Below are 26306 nucleotides of genomic sequence, written 5' to 3'. Positions count from 1 at the left end.
AAACTGCACACAGAACGGACCTGGGACGGACCGGGGTTCAAACCCAGGACCTTCTTGCTGTGAGGCAACAGTACTAACCACTGAGCCACCGTGTCGTCCACTAATGGTGTCGATCAAGGAACTGATGCTCATTCAGCTGCTGCAGTCACAACAAATATGAGCTTCAACAAAACAGAAGTATTGTGGGCATAGCAAACGTCCACAGCTCTCATACAAGTACATTCAACAATCCTGCTTTATTCCACTTTCATGTTTCAGGGCAGTCGGCTCAATCTAGATCCAGAAATGTCACATTTCCTTTGACGATACTAAATCTTAACTGTTGGCTGGCTGCTTCAACATAATCTCATCTACCTCTGGCACCCAGTTTTGACACATCTCTCCCCATTAACCTCCTTTTCTGTGTGGAAAGTCCTGCAGACTTAGCTAGACTAGTTTCCTGCAGACTTGGCTAGACTAGCATGGAACAAAGTAAACAGGCCCCGTGATGATGCCTCAGTTATTTCAATCATTTGAACCATTTAGAAATCAGGTCACCTCTCCAGCCAACAATCACAGAAAGCCTAGTTTAATACAATAAAGCGGTCCAGAATGGAATTCATCTATTAGCAGCAGAAATTAAACCAAAATGAGAATTTGTGTATTTTAGCCAAACAAATGAACTGAACCTTATCATAAATGATGTGAACTCTATCAACAGTTGCGCCAATTGCTGTTTCTGGATGAAACAAGTAGTGAACAATCGAATGACAGTTGTAATGATCAAAACATTTGATTTTAATTGAAAATAAATATCCGTAATAATCAATCACTGCCAACCAAGCCCTCTATATACTCTTCAAAAGACGTTTCATCCGGGGTCAAACGATAACCTTTCGGATGAAATGACCACACATCATGAATGTGGAACTAAAAATGAATGTGGTCTCTGTTTCCTCAGAACTGCTAGCAAACATGCAAAGTACCTTGACAGGCATTACATTTCATCAAACCATTACATTTCAGCTGATGATGAAGTAAACCTTGTCCTATGCTAGCAGTTTGGTAAGCTGTTCTTATCGTGGGTTTCAGCTGAATTTCATTTAGTCTGCTCTCCATCGCCCAGACATCTATTTAGACTGCAAGCCTCTCTGAAGAGGACGTTATGGCCCTGTGCTTCACAGTGACACCGACACACAGATTGGCCAAGGTTCATCTGGATCAAAGCGCTAGTCTACTCCAGGCCATCACACTGACATCTAGTCTACTCCAGGCCATCACACTGACATCTAGTCTACTCCAGGCCATCACACTGACATCTAGTCTACTCCAGGCCATCACACTGACATCTAGTCTACTCCAGGCCGTCACACTGACATCTAGTCTACTCCAGGCCATCACACTGACATCTAGTCTACTCCAGGCCATCACACTGACATCTAGTCTACTCCAGGCCATCACACTGACATCTAGTCTACTCCAGGCCATCACACTGACATCTAGTCTACTCCAGGCCATCACACTGACATCTAGTCTACTCCAGGCCATCACACTGACATCTAGTCTACTCCAGGCCATCACACTGACATCTAGTCTACTCCAGGCCATCACACTGACATCTAGTCTACTCCAGGCCGTCACACTGACATCTAGTCTACTCCAGGTCATCACACTGACATCTAGTCTACTCCAGGCCGTCACACTGACATCTAGTCTACTCCAGGCCATCACTCTGACATCTAGTCTACTCCAGGCCATCACACTGACATCTAGTCTACTCCAGGCCGTCACACTGACATCTAGTCTACTCCAGGCCATCACACTGACATCTAGTCTACTCCAGGCCATCACACTGACATCTAGTCTACTCCAGCCCATCACACTGACATCTAGTCTACTCCAGGCCATCACACTGACATCTGGAAGTGTGATGTGCAGAGTGGACATCTGCGCCAACACTTCCGCCTCCGTCATGGTTTACAGTCCGACCACATCTTATATGCAGTTATCTGTTCATATTAGAGATGAGCCTCAAATGTCGTCTGGACCTACAAAAAGTATGGACTGTAAACTATGACCGTGGCACACGGGAGCGGATGTCTCGGCGTGGATATGCGCTCTCTACAGCGGGAAAGCTCAAAATATCAGCCATCTGTCCCAGAGTCAAAGAGGCCATTTACACCTGGCGCTAACATGGGTTTTCTGTGATCAGATTGCAATCAGATTGTGTTTTATCACTTGAAATGCCAGGTGTAAACACCCCCAAAACGCATTGAAGAAGGATTGCAATCTGATCGGCCAAACCACCTCCGGAGGTGGTCAGGGATGCATTGTGTACACATTGAACACAAGTGTAAATGCAATGTGTCCTCTCAATCTGGATACAGCAACTTTATGCGGATTGAGAGGACAACCATTTCTGCAATCTGATTGCAATCAGATCAGAAATTGCATGTTAACGCCAGGTGTAAATGGTATCAGGCTGAAGTGATAAAATACAATCTGATTGCAATCTGATCACAGAAAACGCATGTTAGCGCCAGGTGTAAATGGCCTCTTAGTTAGTGGTCATCAGATTGATAGAATCTGCCTTCTTAGATTGCTTTGTAATTAGCATGAATTCCATTTTTGGAGCATAATGCTAATAAAACACAAACGGTGTAGATCTGTGTACAATATAGACCTTTTTCACACCAGGCATTTTGACGTGTCATAGCCGGGTAAACACTGGTGTACCATGTAATTAATGACATTAAGATGATTCCATTCCATTGAGGTGTTCCAGTGCCAGGGCCTGGTGTTGTGCAGGCTAGCACATTGAAATGGCACTGGAGGTTCTGGAAGCATCATTAATGTCATTCATTACAATACACGGTACACCTGTGTTTACCCTGCCTGCTATGACACATCAAAATGGCTGCTGTGAAAAAGGCCCATTGTGCATATACCAGCCCTGCTGGTTTTAAACCCCTCACAACACAAAAGCACTGGCGTCTTTCTTCTTGAACAAATCTGACAACCTTTGTTCAGCACAGGAAGATGAACGGAGCTGTCTTTGGTGTGGTACCACTGTTTGTTAGTAGCAGCAAATAGGGAACTGAATACATGAATACATCCTTGACATAAACTGATCTGGGTTAAACCAGGCAATATAATCTGTTGTTTAGTCTCTACTTCAGGTTATCAGTAATATCATATCCAATTTGTCACATGGGCCTTGACTTTTGATTGCAGTAGCTGTCATAGCCTTATCCATTCCGGTAGCCCAACTGTGCTGCTTATATTCAAAGTGAACAATACTGTGCATTTCAGCTTTTTTCAGAACTTCTTGCATTTTTTGTCGTGTTCCGATCTCATTCTGCAAAAGGCAGTGGATTGAAACAAGAACTCATGCAGAAATAATAACAGTACTGTCAAATACTAGTATTTCTAGAAATACTAGTATTCCTAGAAATACTAGTATTCCTAGAAATCAGACGGTAGAAAAAATCAGAGTTGATATAAAGGCAATCAGTCAGTCAGGATGCTGTGCAGGGAGGCGTGACACAAATCAGCTGGTAGCAGAAATGGAGCAGGACCCTGCAGAGTCAGAGCATGGAGGCAGGCAGGCAGGCTGCCCTTTCCCATCCTGTCCTCCAGGACGCACTGCATCAGTCTGTCTGTCCTCCAGGACGCGCTGTATCAGTCTGTCTGTCCTCCAGGACGTGCTGCATCAGCCTGTCTGTCCTCCAGGACGCGCTGCATCAGCCTGTCTGTCTGTCCTCCAGGACGCGCTGCATCAGCCCGTCTGTCTGTCCTCCAGGACGCGCTGCATCAGCCTGTCTGTCTGTCCTCCAGGACGTGCTGCATCTGCCTGTCTGTCTGTCCTCCAGGACGCGCTGCATCAGCCTGTCTGTCTGTCCTCCAGGACGTGCTGCATCTGCCTGTCTGTCCTCCAGGACGCGCTGCATCACCAGCCTGTCTGTCTGTCCTCCAGGACGCGCTGCATCAGCCTGTCTGTCTGTCCTCCAGGACGCGCTGCATCAGCCTGTCTGTCTGTCCTCCAAGACGCGCTGCATCAGCCTGTCTGTCCTCCAGGACGCGCTGCATCAGCCTGTCTGTCCTCCAGGACGCGCTGCATCAGCCTGTCTGTCTGTCCTCCAGGACGCGCTGCATCAGTCTGTCTGTCCTCCAGGACGCGCTGCATCAGCCTGTCTGTTCTCCAGGATGCACTGCATCAGCCTGTCTGTCCTCCAGGACGTGCTGCATCAGTCTGTCTGTCCTCCAGGACGCGCTGCATCAGTCTGTCTGTCTGTCCTCCAGGACGCGCTGCATCAGCCTGTCTGTCCTCCAGGACGCGCTGTATCAGCCTGTCTGTCTGTCCTCCAGGACGCGCTGCATCAGCCTGTCTGTCTGTCCTCCAGGACGCGCTGCATCAGCCTGTCTGTCCTCCAGGACACGCTGTATCAGCCTGTCTGTCTGTCCTCCAGGACGCGCTGCATCAGCCTGTCTGTCTGTCCTCCAGGACGCGCTGCATCTGTCTGTCTGTCCTCCAGGACGCGCTGTATCAGCCTGTCTGTCTGTCCTCCAGGACGCGCTGCATCAGCCTGTCTGTCTGTCCTCCAGGACGCGCTGCATCAGCCTGTCTGTCCTCCAGGACACGCTGCATCAGCCTGTCTGTCTGTCCTCCAGGACGCGCTGCATCAGCAAGATGCGCAGTGTTGGATATCTTACATAATGCCTTCTGACTTAGCATTCACACAACACCACAGGGGAACTCGCTTGACAATGGCTTTCTTAGGAAAACAAAGTGCCTGGCGTAAAAGTCACCGGCATCAACTTGAGTGACACATGGTGCAGAGGTTTGTGTGTGAGTGACACATGGTGCAGAGGTTTGTGTGTGAGTGACACATGGTGCAGAGGTTTGTGTGTGAGTGACACATGGTGCAGAGGTTTGTGTGTGAGTGACACATGGTGCAGAGGTTTGTGTGTGTGTTTTAAAGTAGCAAACATTAGCACAGACCAGGCGCTGGGTGTTTGTGTGTGTGTGTGTTTTAAAGTAGCAAACATTAGCACAGATCAGGCGCTGGGTGTTTGTGTGTGTGTGTGTTTTAAAGTAGCAAACATTAGCACAGATCAGGCGCTGGGTGTTTGTGTGTGTGTGTGTTTTAAAGTAGCAAACATTAGCACAGATCAGACGCTGGGTGTTTGTGTGTGTGTGTGTTTTAAAGTAGCAAACATTAGCACAGATCAGACGCTGGGTGTTTGTGTGTGTGTGTGTTTTAAAGTAGCAAACATTAGCACAGACCAGGCGCTGGGTGTTTGTGTGTGTGTGTGTTTTAAAGTAGCAAACATTAGCACAGACCAGGCGCTGGGTGTTTGTGTGTGTGTGTTTTAAAGTAGCAAACATTAGCACAGATCAGGCGCTGGGTGTTTGTGTGTGTGTGTGTTTTAAAGTAGCAAACATTAGCACAGATCAGGCGCTGGGTGTTTGTGTGTGTGTGTGTTTTAAAGTAGCAAACATTAGCACAGATCAGGCGCTGGGTGTTTGTGTGTGTGTGTGTTTTAAAGTAGCAAACATTAGCACAGATCAGACGCTGGGTGTTTGTGTGTGTGTGTGTTTTAAAGTAGCAAACATTAGCACAGATCAGACGCTGGGTGTTTGTGTGTGTGTGTGTTTTAAAGTAGCAAACATTAGCACAGATCAGACGCTGGGTGTTTGTGTGTGTGTGTTTTAAAGTAGCAAACATTAGCACAGACCAGGCGCTGGGTGTTTGTGTGTGTGTGTGTTTTAAAGTAGCAAACATTAGCACAGATCAGGCGCTGGGTGTTTGTGTGTGTGTGTGTTTTAAAGTAGCAAACATTAGCACAGATCAGGCGCTGGGTGTTTGTGTGTGTGTGTGTTTTAAAGTAGCAAACATTAGCACAGACCAGGCGCTGGGTGTTTGTGTGTGTGTGTGTTTTAAAGTAGCAAACATTAGCACAGACCAGGCGCTGGGTGTTTGTGTGTGTGTGTGTTTTAAAGTAGCAAACATTAGCACAGACCAGGCGCTGGGTGTTTGTGTGTGTGTGTGTTTTAAAGTAGCAAACATTAGCACAGACCAGGCGCTGGGTGTTTGTGTGTGTGTGTGTTTTAAAGTAGCAAACATTAGCACAGACCAGGCGCTGGGTGTTTGTGTGTGTGTGTGTTTTAAAGTAGCAAACATTAGCACAGACCAGGCGCTGGGTGTTTGTGTGTGTGTGTGTTTTAAAGTAGCAAACATTAGCACAGATCAGGCGCTGGGTGTTTGTGTGTGTGTGTGTTTTAAAGTAGCAAACATTAGCACAGACCAGGCGCTGGGTGTTTGTGTGTGTGTGTGTTTTAAAGTAGCAAACATTAGCACAGATCAGACGCTGGGTGTTTGTGTGTGTGTGTGTTTTAAAGTAGCAAACATTAGCACAGATCAGACGCTGGGTGTTTGTGTGTGTGTGTGTTTTAAAGTAGCAAACATTAGCACAGATCAGGCGCTGGGTGCAGCACAACAACAACTTCATACAGGCAACATAAAACAATGTGAGCATCTCACAGCCGTTCATCCTACTCTAAATTCTCACAGAGCGAGCAGCATCCCAGGCAGCGAGGGGACAAAGGAGCCAGTGTCTCCCCGCGGCTCAAAGCGACATCTCAGCATCTCTTCGCCTCCAACAGGCTCAAATATGACGGCCTACTGGGTCCAGCTGCCACTCGAGTTGCCCACTCAATCCCTGCTCTGTGTCAGAGACTGAGCCTGTCTCTCACAGCACTTAGCTTAGCGCCTGTGGGCTCTGCCCTCTGCAGACATCCAGCTCGTGCCCACTTGAAAAATACCAAGATGAAACGGACCGTCGCCCCTTGGTTCTGAGAGCAGAGCGACTCAGGCGCTGACGTGGCCGGTCTGATTGATCTTTGCAGGAAGGATGGAGGAGCTCTTTAGAGGACACAACTGTATTTAAGAACAGGTGCAATTATTGGAGCACATTTAAACGCCCCAAGCGAGGAAAACGGCACATTTGGAACTCGTTCAAATGCCTTTCATGATGAGCTGATAGGAACATTGAACAAGGACAACCATGAGGCTTAAAGTCGAACTGAACCCGTATCGTCACGTGCGTCGCAGTCCGTTTCAGACTGAAAACATAATTTGTCTGAGATGACAAATTGAGAGGCGGGTCATAGTATCATGTCGATGATTTGATTTGACAATTCTGTCGACTGGCTTTGGCATTGGTCAATCATGGCGTGTTCCACCCCCAAATCGAGTGGGATTCAGCGTGTTGTCGTGCTACGCGAGTGGGATCCGCGGAGTACCAGGCAGCCTGCTGCTTCGTGCAGAGGGAGCGGACAATCCGATGAATGGGTGCTGCCTGCCCGCCTGGAATCTCCGAGGGCAGACCCCTGACTACCACACTATCAAACGCTCTCAAGCGCGCGCCTTTTACGCTATTTCTGTAAATACGATATCCCTGGAATGCGCGTTTTAACGAGCCAGTTACATTTCTTTGCATTCTTAGAGATTATAGTTTTTGTTTTGTGTTCATGTTTCTAACAATTGGCCAAGTTAGTAGTTAGTTTATGGGATAGGAATTCTGCCAGATGACAGGCACTAGGCACCATTTTCTACTTCATTTGGAAGAGAAAATTATCCTGAAATGAAGATTTGATTGACAGCTGCATGTCGTGATATGATTGGTTGAAATGGGGTAGAAATTTGATAGTACTGGGTGACGTCAGCAAACTGTACATTACTGTTATCAATGAAATCTTGAAAAATTAACTTTTGATGTGAAAAAGTGTGAAAAACTAAAGAAATTAGACTTTTGTGATTTTGTTTGCATACATTATTAAATAGGTGCACTGCGCATACCCAGGTATTTGAACTAAAAGGAAAGAAAAGTAATTTATGAGTTCAGCTCGACTTTAACCTTCATGGCCTTGATTAATCCAACATAAGCCACACAGAGCAGATCTATAGTCTCTCTGCCTTGTGAACCTGTGCGTGATGCCACTGCTGTTTGTTCAAAGCACCTTAGAGCAGCATGTAGGGATGGCATCATATTATGCTTATCTCATCATCATGATGCCATTCCATACAACCACCATAATGATGCAATAAATAAAAGTTCAATAAAACAAAGTATGACTGTGCAGAATTATCTTCATGTTTGACTCACAGATCTTTCTAGCAATGGCATCAGAACAGTGTTAGGGGCCACGCTCTGTTTGTACCACAATGGGCCTGTTTGTACTATAGTGTGCATGATGCATCCGGCAGCTCCAGATCAGTCCCGTTGATCATTCTACCTGCCTCCAAGATTGGAGATCAATGTTCCTCCCTCACCTGTGCTAGGTGATTATTAGGCGCTTCACGTGGTGCAGCTCATGTCCTCAGGTGACTGTGGGAAACGTGAGCTCAGTGCAGAGGCAGCACTCCTGTAAGCCTTGCAGACTAATAGCCGGGGGCTTCTGAGACCTTCAGCGAGGGAGTTATGAAGCCGTGAGGAAATGATGGGATGAATAGATGAAGAACTGCAGAAGCAGCACACAGTGTACCAGCACATATTAAGAACCTTACTTCTGTCTGTCTGCAGTGATTTGACGCAGTGACGTCCCGCCAAGCCAAATGAATAGGGGCAGATAAGGAAATGAAAGTGTTGATCCTGTTTATCCTGTGTACATCATCATGGATCACCTCTAAACTCTTATTTTGGCAACAAAAGAGTATGGTTGCGGTCCAGCTCTCTCTGAGTCTGAGTGTCAAGACCTAACCCTAGGTCCAGCTCTCTCTGTGTCAGACCTAACCCTAGGTCCAGCTCTCTCTGAGTCGAGTGTCAGATCTAACCCTAGGTCCAGCTCTCTCTGAGTCTGAGTGTCAGACCTAACCCTAGGTCCAGCTCTCTCTGAGTCTGAGTGTCAGACCTAACCCTAGGTCCAGCTCTCTCTGAGTCTGAGTGTCAGACCTTAACCTAGGTCCAGCTCTCTCTGAGTCTGAGTGTCAAGACCTAACCCTAGGTCCAGCTCTCTCTGTGTCAGACCTAACCCTAGGTCCAGCTCTCTCTGAGTCTGAGTGTCAAGACCTAACCCTAGGTCCAGCTCTCTCTGTGTCAGACCTAACCCTAGGTCCAGCTCTCTCTGAGTCTGAGTGTCAGATCTAACCCTAGGTCCAGCTCTCTCTGAGTCTGAGTGTCAGACCTAACCCACCCTAGGTCCAGCTCTCTCTGAGTCTGAGTGTCAAGACCTAACCCTAGGTCCATCTCTCTCTGTGTCAGACCTAACCCTAGGTCCAGCTCTCTCTGAGTCTGAGTGTCAGATCTAACCCTAGGTCCAGCTCTCTCTGAGTCTGAGTGTCAGACCTAACCCTAGGTCCAGCTCTCTCTGAGTCTGAGTGTCAGACCTAACCCTAGGTCCAGCTCTCTCTGAGTCTGAGTGTCAGACCTAACCCTAGGTCCAGCTCTCTCTGAGTCTGAGTGTCAGACCTTAACCTAGGTCCAGCTCTCTCTGAGTCTGAGTGTCAAGACCTAACCCTAGGTCCAGCTCTCTCTGTGTCAGACCTAACCCTAGGTCCAGCTCTCTCTGAGTCTGAGTGTCAAGACCTAACCCTAGGTCCAGCTCTCTCTGTGTCAGACCTAACCCTAGGTCCAGCTCTCTCTGAGTCTGAGTGTCAGATCTAACCCTAGGTCCAGCTCTCTCTGAGTCTGAGTGTCAGACCTAACCCACCCTAGGTCCAGCTCTCTCTGAGTCTGAGTGTCAAGACCTAACCCTAGGTCCATCTCTCTCTGTGTCAGACCTAACCCTAGGTCCAGCTCTCTCTGAGTCTGAGTGTCAGATCTAACCCTAGGTCCAGCTCTCTCTGAGTCTGAGTGTCAGACCTAACCCTAGGTCCAGCTCTCTCTGAGTCTGCGTGTCAGACCTTAACCTAGAGTTCAGCAAAAGGTGATTTGTTTGAGTGAGAGTGGGGAGAGGCAGCAGGAGAGGAGAGCAGGTGAGCACCACGGCAGAGGAGATGAGGAGGAGCTCTGCCCCGCTGGGAGCCAGCTGAGACACACAACACTCTGCAGGAGGCAGTCCAAACAGCCACACCTTCCCCCCGACCACCACCCAGACCAGATTTAAAGTATAACTAGCGCCATTTATGACCTCCTATTTCCACATCATTTCCCATCACACCGATCAATTCTGACCGAAATCTTGATGAATTGCTTAGTTAATTGTGTTACTATAGAGCTACTTCTTCTTTGCCTGGGTGCACGGGCTCTCCAGGGCAATTCTAACGGGTCAATGCATACAAAAAAAGAAAGAAAGAAATTGACCCCAAAGAGCACCAACGCATTTAAACATATTGACACTGAGAACAAATATGAACAATATGTGAACCCGTTCATCATGTAGCCTACCCAGCAGCAGCCAGTGTGTTCATCATGTAGCCTACCCAGCAGCAGCCAGTGTGTGGCTCATATCACTGAATGAGAAAGCAGACTGGATATCAGGTTAACAAACTCAGCGCATCATCCTGTCTAAACGTTGCAAGGCAGCGATCAATACAGATCTGCACTGATCCACCAAGACGTCTTGATTGGCAGGTCCACTTCACACAAGCAGTGACGTCTGGGCCCATCTTTCATTAAGACCAACTCACTGAACATGCAACCATCAAACTGACTGAACACGCAACCATCAAACTGACTGAACACGCAACCATCAAACTGACTGAACACGCAACCATCAAACTGACTGAACACGCAACCATCAAACTGACTGAACACGCAACCATCAAGTTAAATCAGGTACATCCATACTAAAAGCAGAGCTGCTGGGAGTTCAGGGTCTTGCTGAAGGACACACGGCTTCATGGGGGATTGAACCCGCGACTTTTCGGTTACAGGACGACCTCCATCCACTAGGCTTCTCAGCCGACAGCTGTGCTATTCCTACAGATTCATCCTTATTTGGACTAAAAGCTATACAATGTAATATCTGCCAATGTCATGAAGAAAAACCACTCAATACTTCCACAACTCGCTTGTGTCTCGCTTGTGTCTTTCTCCAGCAGGCTGACTGCACTCTGACAGCAGGTATTAGTCATGTTGAGGCAGGGCTTCAATCACATACTGCTTCAGACTCATTTCTGTTAGAACATCAAAGCTGCATACATCTGACAAGAACATCCATCACTGAATATTTCATCATTGGAGCAAGAAGCTCACATTGTTTCTCCATCATACTCAGGGAATGCTACCAGCAAACTAGAGCTTCTGTCTTTTGTGTTTCTTTTTTCTGCGAGGCTGTGAGACTTCGAGGTCACTGCACATCTGAGACAGGAGCCATGCTCCATAATATAGATCTCGCATCTAGCACATTGATTCCCAATCCTAGTCGTCCCTCTCAGAGTCTGCGAGCTAGATTCCCATTGGGTTTCTATTTTACCCGGAAGTTGATGACATTCACCAAGGTCTCACCCTCCTTAACGTCACTACACTAGGTGAGGTGAGTGGATTTAGCTACCAGGTAGAGCAGAAAACCAGCAGGATTGAGAACCGCTAATTCTAGCATTAAACCTCCAATCTATCGTGGCATTTGAGTGGATATTTATGAGCATTCAGCATCCCAGCCAAGTCTTTCAAACAGACATTTAAGTGTTTACTCAACTTTTATCAGCAGCACATCGTTTACCCACCTTTACATCGGGCTTAATGCTGCACTGAAGGTGCACCTTTTATTTGTTTACACACCAAATCATGATTCCTGACTGACGGGAGGTCACAGTTTTACCCACCTTGTTGGTATGCACCACTACTACATCTAGGCTACATCACTGCCTATAATATGCAGGTGGCATCTTGCTCTGAGGGCCATGAGCATCCACTTGCCGTGATGATACAGCGAGCCGGGGGGCATGCACCGAGCCGGGGGGCATGCACCGAGCCGGGGGGCATGCACCGAGCCCGGGGGCATGCACCGAGCCGGGGGGCAAGCACCGAGCCGGGGGGCAAGCACCGAGCCGGGGGCAAACTCTCTGAATGACAGCCTCCACGTCTGGCGGCTGCCTGCCTGTGAGGGCTCTACCGTTTAAAGGGCCCACTGGCAGCCCTGATAGCCACGGCACTGCCATGCTGCCCTGTGTGCCTAATACAAACGTTACCTTGGGATGCAGTTCGGGGAGGATCCGTCTATTTCCCACGTTGCAAACAGGTTCATGGGGACGGGTCTGTTGAGTGCCCCGCTCCCGGGGAAACTCAACCGGCCACTTCTCTCCGCCATGGTCCGGTCCGGGGCGGTGGAGAGGACTTCCGATACCGAGCTGGGTCTCTGTAAACAGCAGATAGGTCCGTCCGAGTGTTATGTCTGGCTGTGAGTCGTTCCCCCAATCCCCACCCCTCTCACACGGCACAGGACGCGCGCATGTCTCCGTCCTTGGCTTGGGTCGGTCTGTGCGCGTGGCGGTGCCCGGGACGAACTGCAGCGCGAGCAGCAGCAGAGTAGAGCGAGCGCACCGAGCGACCGCTGTCGCTGTGTTTGTTGTGCCACCACGCTACACCGAGTAGTGTATGGGGGGTGATTCATGCCGGAGAGGACACCGAACACGGAAAGAGAAGCCACCTTGTTAGCTAATTACGCATATTACAATGTAGGTCCAAATAAATAAATAGGCTAAATAAATAAATGTGGTGTTTTAAAGCCCCAACATGTAGAAATCTGTTCTTCAGCAGCAGCAGCCTCTGCTGCCACAAGTGGTAATTATTTTACAGGATGCTAACTACACTAATTAACATGTCGTGCCAAAGTTTGTTTAGACTTTTGCTTTTGCACTCTTGTCTTTTTACCTTTTTAAATAAAACTTCTCTGGGTCGTTACCAAACTATCCAAAACACAGCAGCTCGGCTTTTAACTGGTATCAACAAGAGATCTCATATTACCCCAATCCTCCCTACACTGGCTTTCCTATAAACGATAGAATAATCGATTTTACAGTAGCCTACAGTGCTTAATTTCAGAGCCCATGGTCAAACACCCCATATTACTAACCTTATTCTCCCTTTTTCCTTCAAATCGGCCTCTGAGGTCATCCGAGCAATTTTTACTTGTCGTCTCTCTACCATGTCCAAAGTCCGGCCCGGGGGCCCAATTGTGGCCCGCGGACCGATTTTAAATGGCCCTCGGTTTGTCTCTCAAAATATAATATGTGGCCGTCCACACAGTAGGCCTATCGGTTAATCAAGCAAGTTCAATTTGCATTTTTTCCCTTCACCACAGCACTATCATACAGTTTGCAGACAAGTACCAAGTAGGAACAACGCGGATGGAACTAATGTTTTCAGATGGCAAACAGCAAACGAACGGTTACCTAGCAACAGACATTTCCCACTGGGTGGCAGTCATGACCACAGCAAAGAAGCATAAAGTTAATAGCGAGGGCCGCTGCTTTCTGGTGCGCTGTAAAGTGGAATACTTTTTCACTGAAAGCTGAAGCAGTTATGTTTGTCTCATTTGTTATGAATGTGAAGAGACATTACGAGACTAAGCATAATTCATACCAGCGATTGTCCGGCAGTGAACAGTGAAAGTGAAACAGTATACTTCCGGGTTCTTGAGAGGAAAAGTCTATGGGATTTAACATGGGGGTTTCGCTTAAATGCATAAAATAAGGTCTGTGGTTAACAAATGTTTATGGGAACACGAATCTGTGTTCAGCATAATAATCTTGACAAACGTGAATAACTTTTGGAACGTAAATGTGTTTTTTTTAAACATGATTTTTTGAAAACGCTTCAAAAGGCATAAAAGTGATTCACGTTTGTGAAGAGTATCATGCTGAACCAAAATTCGTGTTCCCATAAACTTTTGTTAACCACAGACCTTATTTTATGCATTTAAGTGAAATCCCCATTCTAAAACTCCATAGACTTTTCCACTGAAGAAGCAAATTGCAGCGATTTCTGGATAAAGCCTACAAAAATATATCATCCCTGTGGAAATATCCGCCTTATTTTACTGTTTCTGTACTCTCTACGTTGTTTGCGAGATTTGAAGGCAGCATAACACATTGGGATGGCTTATGGTAGTGAAATGGACATTCAATTTATGGGTATCATCTCTGGTGGACAAAATTGCTGCAGTCAGCATGCCAATTGCATGCTCCCTCAAAACGTGCAATGTTATGTGATAAACTGCACATTTTAGAGTAGCCTATGTGAGCAGCCCAGGGCACACCTGCAATAATCATGCTGTTTAATCAGCACCTCGATATGCCACACCTGGCAGGTAGATGGATTATACGAGGGATCACCTGAGCAGCATTTTGGTAAACAAACCGCGTTTCCATGGGAAAATGGAATATGGAATATGGAATATGGAGCCAGCCTTGAGTGCCCACTCTAGCCCCGGCTGTGCGGTATACATTTTAAAAACTGAGACAGTTCACACAACTTTAACACAACATGCATATAGGCCTATTATACATTAAACTCTTGAGCTACTTCTGCTCTCACTCAGAATGTCAAAATATAAGCGATGTCATGTATAGTTTTTGAGATATTAACGTTTGTTTGGCACAACTCCTACTAGTTAGGCTAACTAAACTGCTGTGGGCCAAAATCTAAATTGACCAATTAAAGACGGAAATACAGCAAGGCAGCCAACCAAGCTGCAGCAGCGGGGCAGGGCTTGACACGGCGAGTGCGAGTACATGCGAGTTGATCGCATTTATATTTTTGTTCAGTAGTCCTATTAAGCTCCTCAACGCCCATGCTTTCTTCTCCTCCGCCTGCTCCTCTGTGGCATCCATCACCCCTCATACATTCTCCCATCCACCACCAGCCCCAGGAAATAACGTCATCGGCGGTCTCTCTGCGCTGCAGTTTGCCGACTTCTCTGGCAGGTGCAGTGCAGCGGATGCTGGACTGGACCCAACGGGACGGTGCGATTCCCAGACTGTCTATTTTTCACCTTTCTTGCCCTGAAATACACACAGAAAACCTCTCTGATAGTTCACTGTGGCAGAGCACTCACCCGACACCCTCTCATTCACACTGCTGCATAGGTGGTAGTCTAGTCTACCACTCACCTTATTTTGCACTCGTTCATTGATAGATCAATTGATCATTGATCTACTAGGCTACGACTCGACTTTTACATCACATTTGAAGCACTGAATATTAAATGGTTGCATTTTGAACCAGGGTGATCTATTGGTAAAAGCCACAGTCCAGTTACTGCCCTGCTGAAGTTCCTTTGAGCAAATCGCCCACACCGGTCTGAATCTGAATCAGTAGCGGTCCTCTGCGTTAGGTTTAGTGTAATGTTCCCATGGGCCCAATAAAGTGTCACTTCATTAAAACACCATTGTATTACTGACTGTTCCCTTCACCCTTGATGATGACTCATTTTCAGTTGTGCACAGGCTCAGCCATGTATTCTCTTATCGTGGTACTCAATTAGTTTGAGGTCATCTCACTGCAAGCTGGCACTGCCACCGTGTGGTTGGTTTGGATCAAGTTCAACATGCTCACTTTGGTTTTGTCTGTTGTTGGAGCAAATATGTTTTCTACTTGTTTAGGCAAGTTAGCTTTTGGGGAGACAGTAACATCTATAGTCAACGGATAAAAGGTGAATTAGAACTTGTGAATATTATATTAACCTATGGAGGATAGCTCATCTAGAAGTATCATGCTGGTATAATTTGTCAAAGGCAGCTCGTCTCACCTCTTCTGCTCTTTAGAGACACAAGGAAGAACATGTTTTAGTTCTTTGGGCAACACACATTTGACACTGACTACACAGCATGTTATCTACATGTGTGAAAAGTGACACAAACAGCCCAATACACACACATTCAAATTACATAGGCCTACTTTTTGTCTCTAAAATGGAGATGAGACATACCGATAAGCAAGTGTGACACTTATTCATAGTAAACAGTGACAACTACTAAGAAATACTTTTTTTTAAGCAAGGGGAAATAGGGAGAGGGGGGAAATTGAGTAAGGTAGATAAGCAGAAATATGAAAAGAAAAAAAAATAAGATAAATAAAAGGTGGGTTAGCTCTTAAATCATATATGCTTTTGTGTAAAAAATTATGTAAAAGTGTACTAGTGTGCATCAATGTTGACACTAGCAGACTTGCCTGGATCAGTCCATGTTAAAATGAGAATCCAGAGACACATACAAAGATCAGGAAGCTGCTTCACTTCCCATGTTGCGTTGTGCAAGAGAAAAATCCCACTAGTAGATGTAGATACGCACTTCATCCACCATATCTCCTGTAATCTAACACATGGTCATCCTGCTAAACAGACATCTTTTCCATACCAAAACACATTTCCATCATTCCCGAGTAAGGACTGGCAGTACATATAAGTTCAGAATGATCTTTATTGGTTTGTTTGTACCTCAAGGTTAGTCTACATGTGTATGATTTGTAAACACTGCAGAACAGAGGATGTTTTTGAGTGACAGATCTGAGAGTTGTGAACACTTTTAGTCCAAACCCTGTCCGAAGCACTATCTTGTGTAATCAACCCACACAAAATGCTCATAAAGGGGGAAAATTTGATTTTTGAGACACCTTCCTGGACAGTATCGCAAGGAGAAATAATAGGTAATAACCTTTATTTGTAGCAAATCAATGTACAGATATTTCTCCCTGCTACAATAGCCACACAAGCCCATAGCTTTCTTGTGCTCAGACCCACAACACCCTGCAGGGCAAGGCTGAAAATAAAGCTCTATAAAAAGTAAGGAAAATTAATCACAGATACTAGACAAGGTGGTACTCGGCAGTTTCACAGAGAAAAGCAAGTCAAAACTAATGCCAGATTCCAACACCACTGTACTAACGAGCAGACTTAAACCGCCATCTGAGATGTTCGCATTTATATTTTCACATATCAGGGCAGTGAATGCAACGTGTGTAGAGGCACCCTTTACGGCACTTCATCAGGAGCATAGTCACAGTATCACGGCAATGCCATGGAGCTACCATCATAAACAAAAATATATTTACCAACGTGTTGGGGAATCAATACGATTCCATACCTAAGCACAAACTATTCTGAAGTACACTACAGCAACACAGAGGGGTGGATGGAATCATAGCATGGCAGCTGTTGGACCGGACTCCTGGCAGACATCTTGGACCGCTCTCCAAGCAGTTCCCATCAAAATATCGTGAAAGTTACTTCACGTGGCCGGTAACCAGTTATAGGTAAGATTATCTGATCAAAATGTTTTCTGTCTTTCTTGATTTTAATTAAAATGCGGAGGGCGTTCAATGGAACAATCGATCAATTATTAACTATTAGGGGAACAAAAATGGTTTTACATTGAAAGCACATCCAAACTAAGAACAAAGAAAAAAAGCTAAAAAAAGGAGAAAAAAATACAGAGCCAGCGCTGGCACAATCATGGCCGACACTTATTTTCATTTCAAAAGAAGAGGCCATCCCAAAGGCAACCCCTCCCCTTCATTACAAATCACACAGCCATTATAGGCCTATGGTCAGCAACTATGGTCTTACGAAGCACCAGTCTATTATAGTGTGTGTGTGTAGGTGTAAAAAATCTCAGTGTTGGCTGTGGGCTGAGGCGGAGCGGGAACGAGAGCGGGACTTGGAGCGAGACCTGGAGCGTTTGTTCTGGGCAGGAGCAGGGGAGCGTGAGCGGGACCTGGAGCGAGATGGCGAGCGGGAGGGGGATCTTGCCGCGGCCTTGCCCCCTCCTGACGTCTTCTTTTCTGGGGTGCGACTGGCCGATCTGGAACGGCTCCTGGGGCTCCTGGAACGGTTGCGACTTCTGGAGCGACTCTTGGAGCGGGAGTAACTGCGGGAACGGGAGCGGCTCTTGCTTTGGCTGTGGGAAGACGAGGACATTTTTAAGAGTTATAGAAGAAAAAACAGACGTGTCAGAATCCAGTGCAAGTATGTCATTTGATAGTGAGGTCTAAAATAATAGTCATAATGGCACGACAAATAATCATCTGAGAGCGCCGATCTCCCTTTGTAGAGGGGCTGTAGTGCAAGAGATTCCTTCTACATTGAAAACAAAACGTGTCTGAGATGACAGGTTGAGAGGCGGGCCATAGTAAGCATGTGGATGATTTGATTTGACCATTCTGGGGACCGTAATTGGCGTTGGCCAATCCTGGCATGTTCTGCTCCCAAATCGAGTGGGATTCAGCGTGTTGTGGCGCTACCTGAGTGGAGAACCAGACAGCCAGGCAGCTGCTTCCGTGTGGAGCTGAGCTGAGAAACTGAGGCCTGTCGGCATGGAATGTCAGAGGGGCCGTGGTAAGACCCGCAGACATAACGCTACCCTAGAGAGTCTGGCAAGCGAGACTAACCATATCCTGGAATGCGAGTTTAATGAGCCAGTTACATGATTTTGCAATGAAAGACATTACCGTTTGCTTTATTTTGTATGTTACATACAATTGGCCAAGCTATTAAGTTTATGGCAGGGGTTCCCAAACTTTTCCGACCAAGTACCACTACGTACCAAACCAAATTTCCCAGGGACCACTTCGACTGCGTACACCACGCCCCATAAAATAAAATTGGCTGATTTAACCATGCAATAGCAGCAGAAAGGCTAAATAACAATATAAGGCTACTTAGCTGGTCCAACATTAGGCTGTGAAAAAGAGGACCCCTTTGAAAAAGTATTTTTCCCTCGCCAAAATTTAGCCTAAGTTTGGAGTGTTATTTAGCCATCTTCCTGACAAGCTAGCATGACATGGTAGTCTTTTAGTTTCATATGATACCAGAAACTTCACTCTGGCTTTAAAACTGAGCCTGCTGCAGCCTCTGAAAGTAAATGTTCAAAATTGTGATGTTTCCCAAATATATATTTCCAAAAAACGGTTGTCTGTGTAAAAAAAAGGCAATTCTCTGGCGGACCACCAGGCTGAGCCACGCAATTCTCCCAGGTTATAGGCACTACGCAGCCCTTTTCTCTGGAGAATTTTCTCTCCCACTCATGATTTTTTTTTTCATGTGATTATTAAGTAAGTAAGTAAGTAAAATTTTATTTATATAGCACCCTTCCCAGCACGAATGCACAGAGTGCTTTACACATTAAAATAGCAACACAGAAATATAAGTGCAGGAAATATACAAGAAAAAGGCAAAAACATAAGAACATACACAGAGCATGAACAGGTAGAAACAATGGCTATGAATGACTAAAAGGCCTGTCTAAACAGGTGGGTCTTTAATCGTTTTTTAAACGAGAGCTCAGAGCGAGCGGCTCTCAGATCAGGGGGGAGGGCATTCCAGAGCTTCGGGGCTGTCACTTCGAAGGCTCTGTCGCCTTTTGTTTTTAGCCTGGTCCTGGGCACGACCAGGAGCTCTTGGTTGGATGACCTCAGAGACCGGCTGGCTGCATAGGGGTGGATGAGGTCAGAGATATAGGCGGGGGCTTGGCCATGGAGGGATCTGAATGCAAGTACAAGAATTTTGAAATTGATCCTGTGCTGTACCGGGAGCCAGTGCAGTGAGGCTAGGATGGGGGTGATGTGGCATGACTTTTTTGATCTGGTGAGGAGTCTGGCAGCAGCATTTTGGATCAGCTGGAGTTTGGCCACGGATGATTTATTGAGATATGAATAAAGGGAGTTACAGTAGTCTAGTCTAGATGAAATGAATGCATGGATGGATATTTCCAGTTCGGCATGTGAAACAATGCCGAACTGTTCGGCATGTGAAACAATGCCGAACTGTTTTTTTATTATGACTGTAGTTCACACCAGGAGAGTTGCAACATCTCCATTCACTAGGGATGCACGATATATCGGCAATCATATCGGTATCGGCCGATGTTAGTCATTTTTTAACATATCGGTCCGATGTTGCAATGTTAATATCGGTTATCGGTATCAGCCAAATTCTTCACATTGAGATGAAATAATGCAGTAAATCTATGATTTATGGGCTTTTACAAATGTTTTTGAAATAAAGAAATGCATTACTTTTTCAAATTCAGTGTTTACATGTGTTTTTCAGTATCTACAAAATTGTATTATCATAGAAATGTGTTTTTATACAGATCATATCGACATCGGTAAATATCGGTTATCGGCCATAACAGCAATGTTAATATCGGATATCGGCATCGGCCAAAATTTTCATATCGGTGCATCCCTACCATTCACTCCAATGGACCCGTTTTTAGCGCAAGCCCTTTAACAGCGCAATGCATCATGGGTAATCGCCTACTCTGGTTGCTAATGTTAGCGGCTAGTTAGTTATGTTACATGGCAGTAAACCACCACTGAATGACCAGATTGATATAACTTAACCATTTAGAGTAAGTTTAGTAGTTTGTTGTTTATAACGTGGCTATATTTATAACGTTATCTATCTCTGATACACTGAAAACACTGGGAGGCGGCCCATAGCATCTCTGTCGATGATTTGACAGTTCTGTGCATTGCCGTTGGCAAATCCTGGCGTGCTTCGCCCCCAACTCGAGTGTGTTCTGGCACTAAGCGAGTGGGTTCTAGGACAACGAGGCTCTCTGAGACACGAGCCACCTACGTTAACGTGGAGCATTGGGGTAAATACAATATTCCTGGAATGCGAGTTTAACGAACCAGTTACATGTCCTCTGCATTCTACATCAAATGAAGACATTACCATTCCTTTTATTTTGTATGTTATTGGCCAAGTTAGTTAGTTTATGGGCTAGGAATTCTGCCAGGGTACAAGGGGCTATAGGCGGCCATCTTGCCAGCAGAGTTTTCACGTCAAGTAGAATACTGTTTTGCCAGAAATCTGGGGGGGTAAGTCCCCTTTTAATTAATTTTGCACTCAAGTTAAAAAAAATAAGTAGTTGCTCAAATGGAATGACGACCTATGACTCAATGGAACGCTATAGTCAGACGTAATGACAATTAGATTCTGACTTAGGATGAGCTGGCATATTAACTAGCTAGCTGTTAATATGCCAGCAGATGCCTGCTGGCTGTAACCATGTTCACTGGGCTCAAAACATCACTGAGTGATCAAAACATTTGCTTGTTAACCATTTTAGAGTTTCCAATAAGAAACCCATTGGCCAGCATTAACGCAGCTAAGGTACGGAAGAATGCCGTTTCCGGCATAACTTGCGCCATTTCCCCGGGCCTATCTCCTTGGTGTATAGCACAGAATCAGATGACATGCGACTATACAGAACATTTGAAATAGAACACCAACTGTTAAAACGGGTGGAAAAAGTGACTGGAGGGGGAATTTCATCCATTATGAATCTTTCCAAGAACAATGGTGAAAAGCACCCACCTCCTCCTGCGATCCTCGAAAAGCTTCAGCTTGCGTCCATTCAAGTCTGTTCCATCAAGCTTGGAGATGGCATTCTTCATATCACTGCGAGATGCAAACTCAACAACCCTGAGGATAGCAAAGCACAATCATTAGAAAAGCATCCGAGTGCATTTTGTCACGTCTCCTTCAGGGGAGGAAATCTAATATAGACAAATATAAAAGACAAGGTTTGGGTAACGGAAGAGAAGCGACTCACCCTTCATTTTTGTTGGTTCTGTGAGCATCCACAAAGGTAACCTCACCCACTTTTCTCATCAGGTCTTTCAGGTCCTGTTTCAAAGCATATGTGGGATCAGTAACAGATAACAACATGTGTGAGGCGCCTCGCCTGTGAGAGCCTTTTCAAACCTGGAGTGAGAGAAATGAGCAGGCAGCATGAAAGCAGCATTCACAACTGTAACATTGGTTATCTATTGCCGACTTTCACAGCAAACATGAATGTTCTAAGTTCCTATTTCAGTGGAGGGCATGTAAACTAAAGATCCACTGAAAATGCTGCGTGAGAGTGGACAAGCGTTACCTTTACCCAAAACAATTGCTTATGAGTCCCATTAATTGGCTCTTTAAATTCACCCTCGTTTTGAAACTGCAAAAACAAAAAGAAAAAAGGGGGAAAAAGGGACTTCACATGGTGAAATATTTAATAATTATTCAATGTAAAAAAAAATAAGTGTATTGCAGTATTCAAGTTAATGTTGGATTTATGGTCCGAGTATATGTAATCATAAAATGGTGTATATCATTATTGGGGGGGGGGTGACAATAATAATATGGGTAAATGGATAAAAAGCTTTATGTGAGTTTCTTTTTGTCCATGTGGCCTATCAAAATGAATTGGTTGCTACTCAATATGGGCTCAAATCATCTACATTGTTAACATAATAAAACTACTCCCCCCTACCCATCCTAATCTACACCCCTTTACCATCCAACCCCTTAGAAACCCAATCACATGAGTTTTTTTGCTACTTACCATTCCATACCCAGGAAGATTTTATCATAGAGCCACTTGTCCAAATAGCAAATGGGAACCAATGCAGTGTTAAGCCCTTGAGAAACGACCTCGGCCTTGACTCGGAATCCGGCCTCCACAAGTGAGGTACCACCAGAGACCAAGTAGGGGGAGGGGTGTGCGCCCAACTCAACACCCCTCAGCTCCATCAGCAACAGAAAAAGACCCACACGGGAGAGTGTAGGGACCGTGGATTTGAGGGGGGTTACAGCAGTCGGGGATGCCAGACCAAAGAACCTCCAGACTGTGGCTACGGACCCTCCTAAGGCTACCGTATCCTGCGCTAGACCACTTTCACCCGCTACGGGGCCCAGCCAAGACTTAGACCAGCGGCAACTGCGTGTAAGGAGAGGCACCAAATGGACACTTTTCAGAAAAACAACCAGGAGAGGGCGCTATGCACTTCAGACACCTCCATGGAGGGTGTGCATGCAACTCCGATAAAATGAAACCATTATCAGAGCAGCAGTTAAAAAACAGTTATATGTTCTTGGTTAGAATGCCAATAACAGTGCTTTCTCTGAAACACACAATAAATGGAAGTAAAGTAAAATTAGTTAGGGGGCTTGCTATTCTACTTCACCAATTAACTAACGAGTACATTTATTTTAATTTTTTAAAGCAATGTGACTACTGAAAAATTGACCCAGAACGATCAAATTAATGCTGCTTCATAAAAATAAAAAACAGTCATTAAAATTAAAAGCTGATATGTAATTAAGATACTTAAGAATAATGTATGTAATATGATAGAAAAGAAATTTGAGTTAATCTCTCACCTGCCAGCTAATTTTTGAAGAGAGGTTCTCTACAATGAGCCTGTGTTCTGTCCGCAGAGGTGGGCCATACCTGCACAGGAAAAGTTTATAACATTTTCAAATGAAAGGAGACACAGAAAACCTTCAACAGATACATAGATACATTAATTTGTATTAATCCCACAGGGAAAATCAGGTCATCAGGTTAGCCACCCACACAACATTTACCAACAAATGTTCCAAAAGAATGACAAACACTTCACTGTGCAGGTTGAGTATATGAAAGTCAAGCTATACAACTCAGTATCTTATCTTTTTCTTTAGTTAAATAAAATTAGCTAAGTGGTGGTTGGCGGGGGTGTGGTTCAGTCACGATTGTGACGTAATCAGTGATGATGTCATCAGTAGTCACTTGTGCAATTGTGATGTCATCAATGTCACTTGGGCAATTGTGATGTCATCAGTGATGTCACCCGAACAATTGTTGTGATGTCATCAGCGATGTCACTCGAGCAACTGATAGCGCTTGGGTGGGTGGTGTCTGTATGTCGGTCAGTCAGGATTTTAGCACGCAAGATTCCTAGTTGAAGAAAAGGCTGTAACTTAATATAACCCATTCTTTCACTAGCTATCACAACAGTCTAGCCAGTTTCTCTCCATTTTGATCACTAAATTGCTTACTTTATTATTATTATATGCTGCCGCTGTATGTCAATATTTGATGTTGATTCAGCCGTTTTCCATTTGCCAAATGATGTAACTATTGGTTTCCATTTGCCAAATGATGTAACTATTGGTTTGGCTTGGCCTTTTTTAATGCTGCTTCAGAGTCATGTCACACTAGTAAAAAACCTCTTTCAGAAGTTCTCAGTACTCAGATAAGGAGATGTTTGTAATGTACATGTTAAAGTTTTTCATAATTAATTTGCCTAAGGCCATAATTAATTTACTAAGATGTCAATTTGTCCAATTTTTGTACATGGGTGGAAATGAGGGTCCATCCATCATAGCTCACAGTCTTGTTTTGACTCTGGCACAACCAGATAACCCTGTAAGAAGTGCTACCCCCCCCCCCCCCCCCCCCCAGAATGATTGAAAATGTTTACACATTGGGGGAAATAACCTGTAAAACCAGTTTTGTGGTGCTGGAAATTTTCTTTGACAAAGCCCTTTATTTTCCTTTGTAACAGCTTTGATTGTACCCAAACATCAGTATAAGCTTTACATAACTTGTTAGCTTCGGTTTCAGGAAGCTAAGCAAAGGCTACTTTACCTGGATCCACTGCTGCGAGACTGGCGATAGCTGCCAAACCGTGGAGAAAAACGTCCCATTCCTCCTCCTCCACCACCTCCTCCTCCTCCACCACCACCAACACCACCTCTTCCTCCTTTTCTGGAGCGAGCGTGCTCGATTGTGACCCTGAAGGGAAGAGAGCACCCGTTAAGATAATGGTCAAGTATGGGACTAATTCAGTGTGGCAAATGTGTCTACAAAGGAAATGTAGGTTTAAATCTGTGTTATGTATTTAGGGGCACCAGTTACAGTTGTGTAGCTATGCTGTCTGAAAATAAATGGATTTCATTATGGCAGGGGATCTAAAAACCCCCACCACAAAACACATTAACACTTAAATAACAGCTACTGGGCCAGTGTTGCATTTTTCTTATTCCCACAGACTAGCTAAATAGAAACAACGTAACAGCACTTTGAAATATTTCATGTGCAGTAGTAAGAGTTTAATCACAGAACCCCTTCTAAATATTTTTATTCAATCTGGGAAATCACTAATTTAGTAATTTATAATAAGTCTGCTGGGAGGGGGGGAGTGGGTACAACAACAAAATTTACAAAAAATAGTAGCATGGGAACCTGACGCTAGCTACCAGCTAGCTCATTGTTCCATTTTCTGTGTCAACAGTGAATTGGTCTGGCAATGCCAGGCTAACAAAATAGCTCTTGGAATGCATTGAATATCACAACATGGAGTCAACTTATACTGAGACCTAAGCTCTTTAATACAATGGCTCTTCACATCGAGACCCCGATGCGGCCCACAACCCAAACTAAGAACGCAGACCAATATAGTTACCTTTCACTACACAGTTCTTTCCCATTCAACTCGTACACGGCATCGTCGGCATCTCTGTGGTCATCAAATTCCTGGTTAAAAGCGAAAGGAGTGGAAACGATTAAACTAACGCTAGTTCAGTGAAGGCCTAAAACCATAACGTGCACTCGTGCAGGTTCAAGCAATAATTCGGGGAAGGCGGCCACACTCACCACAAAGCCGAATCCATTCTTCAGGTTGATTTCCCGGATCCGTCCGTAGCCCTTGAAGAACTTCTCCACGTCCCTCTCTCTAGCGTGGGGGCTCAAACGGCCGATGAAGACACGACACCCGCTCATATTAGCTGTAACGTTAAAACACAACTGAGCAATTAGCGTTCGGCAAACATCTAGCGTTAATGTCAAATATTAACTACATAACGAGTGTTAGCTAACGCTAGCTACATGTATGACGATAATGGAAGTAACCGTTACCATGCTAATAACAGCATGGTCATTTCTTGTGGCTCCTTATCGTTTGCTAACGTTAGCGTGAAGTTAGCTTGCTAACTACTTCGACTTCTGCTGGCATAAGCTAACGTTAGTCGTTAGCTAGCTAGCTAGCGTTAGCTTGAAACAACATAACCGTCTGCTGCCCAAAAACACGAACCTTAGCTTTACGTTCGTCCTTTAAACAATTGTAATGTTAAGGAAACGATTTAACAACAAACGTAGACAGGTCTCACCTCTGTTTTCTATTCTTGTATCTTCCAAAACGGTTGTTTACAACTATAACTAGATGAAGTTAACGTTACTCGACTGTATCAAAATGGCGAGTCAGTGCGAAGTGCACGGGCGTCAGGCGAGGTGGAGAAGGGAAGAGGAAATGCTGCTGGCTGGCTGCACGTTGCCAGGTTGGGTGACAACTACGTTAATGGTTAACTGGTTGGAGGGTTGGAGAAGTAGTAGATAACTTTGCGCCTGTACCATTGGATGATATAGTGGGGGGGAACTACACATTCTCTAGAATAGATGGAGTACCGCAGAACTTTGATTAATTGTGTGAGTAAACGCGGATATTTCTAGAACGTTGAAAGGGGGATTCAACACAAATCTGGCAACCCCGTTCTGCAGTTACATTAGCCCAGAGCACTACATTAGCCTACACACTGTAGACTACAGTGTAGTAGGCCCTAGGCC

General features: G+C 45.2%; 2 protein-coding genes across 3 annotated transcripts in view; both read right to left on the bottom strand.

The window, feature by feature from the left end:
* Nucleotides 1-12323, bottom strand: part of pacs2 (phosphofurin acidic cluster sorting protein 2) — a 124372-nt gene extending 112049 nt beyond the window's left edge. For both annotated transcript variants that reach the window (XM_083633597.1, XM_083633598.1), the window contains exon 1: nucleotides 12114-12323. In XM_083633597.1, coding sequence (XP_083489723.1) covers nucleotides 12114-12232 — 119 coding nt within the window. In that variant the 5' untranslated portion in view covers nucleotides 12233-12323. The remainder of the gene's footprint in view (nucleotides 1-12113) is intronic.
* A 4011-nt stretch (nucleotides 12324-16334) lies between these two features.
* Nucleotides 16335-25982, bottom strand: srsf5a (serine and arginine rich splicing factor 5a). Its single transcript, XM_083633499.1, has 8 exons — nucleotides 25853-25982; nucleotides 25341-25471; nucleotides 25150-25220; nucleotides 24333-24479; nucleotides 23081-23150; nucleotides 21486-21559; nucleotides 21248-21355; nucleotides 16335-17819 (listed from the first exon to the last, which is right to left on the bottom strand). Exons 2-8 carry the CDS (start codon nucleotides 25464-25466, stop codon nucleotides 17534-17536), a joined length of 882 nt encoding a protein of 293 aa, XP_083489625.1. The 5' UTR covers nucleotides 25467-25471; nucleotides 25853-25982; the 3' UTR covers nucleotides 16335-17533.
* Between the last annotated feature and the right edge of the window lie 324 nt (nucleotides 25983-26306).

Source organism: Poromitra crassiceps, assembly GCF_964638095.1.
Source record: "Poromitra crassiceps genome assembly, chromosome: 3".
NCBI lineage: Eukaryota > Metazoa > Chordata > Actinopteri > Beryciformes > Melamphaidae > Poromitra > Poromitra crassiceps.
This window is presented reverse-complemented; position numbering and strand designations above follow the sequence as displayed.